The following is a 7,926-nucleotide window of genomic DNA, read 5'->3' as shown; positions in this document are numbered from 1 at the left end:
TTTCCCACGTATGGATGGGTAACCTTCAACTAAATAATCTTCAGCGAACAACCCTCAACTAAAATAATATGTACTGCCAATTGTTGCTGTTCCATTTACACATGATATAAGATTATCATTCTACTCTCTTGTAGGGACTCGTGTATTTTAGGCCTGCAGTTGCTCAAAGTTCTTTTGGGTTTCAGGACAGTCTGCAAGAGGTGCTATACCTTATGATCATTTTGCCTTGTTCTTGTCTTGTTGTTTCACCGCCATTTTGTACCATATACTTAATTTGTTTCCATTTTCTGGGTTCGATCATCAGTCAACCGTGGTCAATACACAGATGCTGTACTTGGCATCGGAGAACTGCTCACACTGCAGTTCCTTAACGAACTTCGCTATCTGGTAGTTTTTACATATATGAGATCATTGCCTTGTGCATAAAACTTCAACAGGTGCAACGATTACTTTGAAAGTAGAAATTACTTTGAGATGTCTAATATAAAGTCCTCTTTCTTTTTTTTTGGAATAGAGAGAGCATTGCATCGTAAATCTAAACCGGACACTTCAATTGTTATTTTGTTTCTAATTGTCAAGAAAAAGGTGGGAATAGTACAACAATAGAAGGATATTGTAATCACTATGTTGCCTGACTGGCTGTAGATTTTTGATAGCTACTCTAATGCTGCCTCAGAATAGTCCCTCTTCATGCCTCTTGCAGTGAGAATTTGCCGTGGTATTGTTCCTTTTCTTCCTCCTTTACTTTACGAGTAATGTTATCAAGAATGTAGTTTTAGGAAAGCTAAGTATTTGAAAGGTATTACTGCCTAGTCCAGGAAAAAGCTAACCAAGAATTACCGCTATGAAGTTACCTCGGTGCTGAAAATTGTTTACGAGCACTGACAATATACATAGGATCAAAATTAAGGTCTATAGATCCGTTGGGGATGTAACAATATTCTAGGCATCGAGGTTGATATTAGGAGATAAATATAGACTCATATACTCCTTCCCCTACCCCTCCATGAATATTCTCCCTTAGATTGGTTCTGTAAATATTTTTGCATTCGTTGAGATCCAACTAGAAAATAGAAATGGTGTAAAACTCATTCTTTAAATTCAGATCCTTCATCTATCTTCTTCTCATGATTTCATCGATTCTCTTTCTGCATAGCATAATCTTGAATGTTTATTTTTTTTTCATGAAGAGCATAATCTTGAATATGTTCTTGACTTAAGCTGCTTAGCCTCAAATCTTCACAGGCATTCGACGAGAAGCAGAACTGAAAATTTAGTATAGTGCCCCAGATATCTTATGTTATAAAACTGAGATTATTTTTGGGATGTGTTGCAATGTATCTGCATGTACCATGAGATTATTTTTACTCATTCTGTTTTTGTTATTTTATGTCCTATCCTCTCTATACAAAAGGAACAAAATTAGGAATATTTGGTTGGCTTTATTAAGAGGAGAATTTTATGAGAATTTTTTGCTTTCTTTCTCTACATTGCACTGGTAATATTGATGTTGTGTCCAATTAAAGCGTAAGCTTTCTAGTTTGGGATGAACTAGTGTATTCCCCCGCACAAAGTGAGTAAGTTAAAATATAATTGTTTGTTGATGTCATAATTTTTTATAAAAAAAAACATGCTCCATGTGGATAACAAAGAAAAGATACAAAAAATTTTTAGTATACATAGATGACTCCTTCAACTAGTCAAAAAATTTTACTCAAGACACATTCTCTTAAGGAGCAGCTTATTGAGAGTTTTCTCCTTATCCAATAGTACATGAGCTATAAACAAATTTTATAGCTCATGTACATGAAGAGAAATCTCCTCAATCTCACATCTTTACAGATTACGTGTGCCATGATTTCCATTTTCTATCTAAGAAACTAAAATAGGCATGTCGCCATGGTCTTATGAAAAGCAATGGAGCACTTACACCCCAAAAAGCCACAATGAATCCTATTGCCATAGAAACATAGAACCATTCCACTTCATTATCATCTCCATTTGTGTCATCTTCTTCATTTTCAACCTCAGGATTTTTACTGCATTTCTCCTCGAGTGGAAGCCCGCAAAGTTTATTTCCAGTAAAACTAGAAGGGCTAAAGCTTTGAAGTTGAGTGCTCAGAGGAATCCGCCCTGATAAGTTGTTGTGAGACACATTCAAGTAGCTCAAAGAGTACAAACTCAAAATGTTTTGTGGTATTTCACCAGAGAGTTGATTATTCGAGATATCAAGTGATTCTAGTACCTTCATCTTGTCAATGCCCCTCGGAATACTACCAGTCAGATGATTGTTGGAGAAATTTAATGATCTCAATCCCACAAGACTTGTAAGACTCATAGGAATGTTTCCAGAGAGATAGTTGTTGGAAAGATCCATGCTTGTAAACAATGACAAAATGGTATCATACTGGTACGTGTTGCCCTTAGTTGCTACTCTTGCACTCTCCCTGAAAACTCCAACATAATAAGAATAATCCATCTCGTCTTCTCCATCTCTAATTTCCTTCCTTCCATTCACCATGGCAGTGTAATTGTTAACGCACCGCGGTATAGCTCCAAACAAATTGTTGTTGGCAAGATCCAAGATCTGAAGATCATTGAGCTGGCAAAGTTCTGGTGCTAGTTCACCTTCGAATTTATTGGACCGAAGACTCAGGACTATCAGCTTTGAAAGCCTTGTACCTAGCCAAGGTGGTAAATTTCCATCTAACTCATTCTCATTCAAGTCTATTTTCCACAATCTTGTGCAGTTGTTCAAGGATGAAGGCAATGGACCAGAAAGCTTGTTTCTTTTCAAGTCCAAAGATTTCAAATTGCTTAAAGCTCCAATGGATCTTGGGATTCCTCCGGTAAGCTTATTTTCTCCCAAGTTGACAACTCTCAACTCTGGCCAATTCATCCAACAATCGGGAATTCCTTCAGAGAAAAGATTTCCACCAAGGTGCAGAATCTCTAACATGTAAGTTTCATTCCTTTTATCACACAAGAAGTTTGTTAAACCTTCCGAGAAGGAGTTATCTGAAAGGTCCAACTCCGTTACCATGGTTGGAATATGAGGGAGTGAACCACTAAAATTGTTGGAACTCAAGTAGATCAACCAAGGACCTCCACTTCCCATGTTGCTATCAGAGATTGAGAAAGTGGGAATTTCACCTATGAGCTGGTTGTGAGACATATTGAGGAAACGAATTTGAGACGATAAGTTCCAGAACCAAGTGGGAACTTCACCTACTATTCCAGCATTTGATATGTCCAAAGTCACAATTGATTGTTGAGATTGGATCCACAAAGGAAACTCGGGGCCTAAGCTCCAACCGCCAATTACAATGTCAAGAGCTTGGAATGGTGGAATCCAATCTGAACTCACTCTCAAAGTCAAATTACTCTTAGATGCAGAGAAAAACTTCAAATTTGTCAGGTTGGTGAAATGTTCTTCTGTTAACACCCCTTCCAACCTATTATTCAGTATGTAACAGAATTGTAGATTTGAAAGGTACCCAAAACTCTTTGGAAGATTTCCAATTAGCTTGTTGTCATTTAGTCTTAAAGTTCTCAAAGAAGAACAATTTCCTGAGCCTATTGGAGGACAATCATTCATAGTATTGAAGATCTCAGATACTTCTCCTTCAAATCGATTTTCTGAGAGATCAAGATCTTCTAGTTTCCACAACTTTCCAATTACACTCGGTAACTTTCCAGAAAGATAATTTTCAGACATGTCGATACTAGTTAGAGATGTCAAATTTGAAATCGAATCTGAAACTGTTCCCTCAAGACTGTTTTTCTTCAAGTTAAGCGTTTCAAGATTCTTGCATCCGTAGAGCCAATTCGGGATAGTGGAGTTCAGATTATTGGAAGCAAGACTAAGATAAGTGAGCTTGGTCAAGTTTCCATTTCCACTTGGTATTGGACCCTCAAGACCACAATAACTCAAATCAAGATATTCAAGATTACTAAGATCAAATAACCATTGAGGCAAAGCAGAACTAAAGGAGTTGCTTGAAGCTTTAAATGTTGTGAAAGAAGTCAAGTGAAAAGGACCCTTAGGAAATGAACCAGTGAAGTTACTACCAGTGAAATCAAGAGAAACAAGATTACTAAAACTGAAAACCCACCCAGGAATTGGAGAACTAAAGTTATTCAAAGAAAGATCAAGATTTTCAAGAACTGAATTGTTATGATCAAACAAAGGAGGTATTGAATGAAGACTACAATTCGAAAAACGAAGATTCACCAAAGAAGGGAGAATATTAATCACCTCAGTCCAGTTTGTAGCTTCACTCAAATCCACACCTGACATGTCCAAACTATCAAGATTCTCAAGACTTGATAACCATTGGAAATTATCAATATTTAGGCCTTTAAGTTCTGTCCAATCCCAGCCATTGATGGTTAGCTCAACGACAGAACCAGTTACATTATGGCACAAAACTCCTTCCCAGTCACAGCAATCTTCTTTATCAATCCAAGAAGATAGTACATTTGTTGGATCATTTGCTTCTTTCTTTAACCTTAGCAAAGCTTTTTTCTCATTTTCTTTGCAAATTCCACTACAAGAACTCAACTTTAAAGTAACTGTCAAAGAGAAAAACAGGACAAGTACTAAGTAGTACAACCCTCTCATTTCTGTGAAATTCTAATAAAAGAATGTGTCTTAGAAAGATATCCAAGTTTCTCAACATGATATATACATAAATTTTGAGTAACAAATTCGTGGTAGCTGCTGAATTGTAACTTTAAACGTGATGGTAGTTGTTTTTTAGACGTGGAAGTGCAAGTTGTTGCTTATGTGCATGCATTTCTTTTTGGCGTTTTAAAGTTTGACCGATACACGCTAAAGGCTGTGCTGTGTTGAGATCTTTATATGGGAGAAAATGTTAAAGACTTACACTAAAAGACACGAGTTAAAAGACGTATGCAGAAAACTGAAAAGATATAATGTGGTATTTTGTTCGAATTTACGTGGCCGTGCAGTGTATAGGGTGGTGCGGAAAAATCAAACCGACCGATAAATTGAATCGATAAAAATATTATTATTTTATTATTATTGGGTTAACGAATTTTTAATGGTTTTATAAAAAAAAAATTATTGGGTCATTGATTCGGTTTGGTTTTTTCTTATTGGGTTATTGGATAAACCAATAATCCAATAAGAATATATATATAGATATATGACCTATTATATATTTCTCTTAATTTCTCTTTAATCTCTACAAATTAACAAACTTATTATTTCAATTATAGAAACTCTTAATTTCTCCTAACAACATTTAGTTCAAACTTGAAGATTCTTGTAAATTAAAACACATTATGTAGGATTTGTGTTTGCAACTAAGATTCGATTGTTTTTCATGTTAGTTACTACTATTTTTATTTTATGAGTATTTTCTTATCGATTAAATCGAAAAATGAACAGATAAAGACTAAAAATCGATAAATCGAAAACCGATAAAAAATATCTTATTGGTTTGGTTATTGGTTTAGCATATTTAAAAATCAAAAACCGATAAATCGAACCAATAATATGTAAAATCGAACTGAACCGACTATTGCACACCCCTAACTCAACACATTGTTTTAAGAAAGGAATGGAGATTTCTAAACTTATATGGTGTATTTAGTTAGAAATTTTTTATAAAAGAATAATTTAAGTTACAAAACTATTAAAAGTCCCTTCATTGAAAAAATATTAGTTATAAATATCCCAACATTTACTAGTTTTACCTTGTGTAGTTAAAAGTTGAGATACATGTTAAAAACTCCCTTTTACATGTTATAACTTTATCAAATTAAGTAACGGTTTCCTCCTTTTTCAACGCCTTCTTTTCTGCTGCAGTTTCAATTCCTTTTTTTGCTCCAATTCAAACTTTTGAATTAAGGTAAAATTTTCTCCTAAAATCATATTCAATATCTTATTATCAACTTTACCTAGCATTCATCGCTCTAGAAAGTAAAATCATCTGCCTTCTCTATAGAATACTCCAACCAAAACCACTTTCATACCACTGGATCCGATAGATCCATACCAAAATTCTCAATCCATCCCTCCCAAACCGCCAAATAGCGACGAAAATGATACAGAAATGGATGTCTCACTTGCGTCAAAAGTTAGCTTCAAAGACAAACTTCGACTCAACGAAAAAAATTCTGAAATCAAAATGGATTTTTTCAATAATATTTTGCTGAGCGAAGCAAAAAATCAATTGGAACCCACGCCAGAAGATGATACAGTGATCAACTAATTTAAAGTCATTCATCTTTCCGAGGAAGAAACAATCCAACTACACTCACCTTGGAAATACTCTCTAATCATCAAGTTACTGGAGAAAAAAAATGTGCATTATTATCTCAAAATAAAAATTCAAGATCTATGGAGACCTTCAGAGTAATTTCTTGTATCTCTTGTTCTCTGTTTTTATTGTTATATGTATATCTTATTTTTTAAGTTTTAGTAAAATAGGCATATCAAAGATACATTTAGTGAGCTTAAAGATATATATATTGTGTGCGAGGTTGTTTCGTATGTATCTCACACTATTTTTTATTTTGATTCAAATATTTATACCAAAGATACATATTATGTAAAACAACAGATACATTTTAAGCTTTTTGTATATCTGATTTTGTGTTATTGTGGATTTATGTATCTCTTGTTATTTCAGATCTAGGTAATTTCGGACTTAGATACATATTTACACATACATGATACATTTTTCAATATCCTGTATCTATTGTTATTTGTTTAAGTTTTATATGTATCTTGTATTTTTAAGTTTTCGTGGAATCAACATACTAAAGATACATGTTAGTAAGCGTAAAGATACATATAGTGTATGAGAGATATCTTGCTTTTTTTTTTAATTCAATTATTTAGCCCTCATATGTTACATCGTTAATCCAAATGCCAGAATGATGTAACAACACTGAAATATTCATTGCAATTACTTCAAACAAAATCAAGAAAAAACAATAAAAAGGTCGTAGGAATCGTTTATAACTGGAAACAAAATATGAAAGAAATTTTGTTTAAAAATGTGGAATAACAAACAAATTACCTATTTTCGTGAGATTTTATTCAGTTTTTACTATTGTTAGTTAGGTTAATTGCTAAATTAAAGGAACTTTAGCCGTTACAACCCTTAAATTATGCAAATTAGTTTAATTACTAAATGTATCTGTAAGATGTATCTCATGTTAGTTATATGTATCTTCAGCGACAATATGTTAAAAAAATTAAGATGTATTTTATCGTACAGAAAAAATTAACTAGAGATACATATATGTACTATCGTGAATAATATATATCTTTAACACTACTAATATGTATCTTTGGTATGCTTATATCACTAAAACTAAAACATCAAGAGATACATATATATACACAACCCAAACCAGAGATACAAGATGAAGAAAAAATGTATCTAGTTAGACCAAATATGTATCTCGACCTACTAAAAATAACAAAAATAGAATTACATAAAACAACAATCAATTTTATGTTAAATGCATAATTGAATAAATAAGAGACAAATAACTACTTTTGAAACGTTAAACAAGATACAAATCTTTTCTGTCAAATCTTTTCACCTAGAAATTGAAGGAATGCTCAATGATATACCATACCATAACCGAAATAAGAGTACACTTATCCTTGTAGATTTGTCCAACCTTAAATTCACTATTTTTGCAATCTGTAATGATTTTGTTCCCCTTCATATCGAACAATGGCAATAGAGCAGAACAATTAGAATTATAACTAATTAATTCCACAACATCTTCACACAGATTATCCAAACACATTACTGCACCAGCTTTCCCATCAAATAACATCTCACTATCAGATTTATCTACTGTAGTGATGATAAATGGATACATCCCAAAATCAGGCTCACTTTTCATAATTTCAATATAAAGCTTTACACCCAT

General features: G+C 33.4%; 1 protein-coding gene across 1 annotated transcript; it reads right to left on the bottom strand.

Moving 5' to 3' along the window:
* Positions 1–1,843: 1,843 nt before the first annotated feature.
* LOC107858901 (receptor-like protein EIX2) lies at positions 1,844–7,926 on the bottom strand. Its single transcript, XM_016703705.2, has 2 exons — positions 7,644–7,926; positions 1,844–4,575 (listed from the first exon to the last, which is right to left on the bottom strand). The coding sequence occupies exons 1-2, from the start codon at positions 7,924–7,926 to the stop codon at positions 1,844–1,846; spliced, it is 3,015 nt and encodes a 1,004-aa protein (XP_016559191.2).

The sequence above is a fragment of the Capsicum annuum genome, chromosome 2, assembly GCF_002878395.1.
Source record: "Capsicum annuum cultivar UCD-10X-F1 chromosome 2, UCD10Xv1.1, whole genome shotgun sequence".
Lineage (NCBI taxonomy): Eukaryota > Viridiplantae > Streptophyta > Magnoliopsida > Solanales > Solanaceae > Capsicum > Capsicum annuum.
The sequence above is the reverse complement of the archived record's forward strand: the minus strand, read 5'-3'. Positions and strand labels throughout refer to the sequence as shown.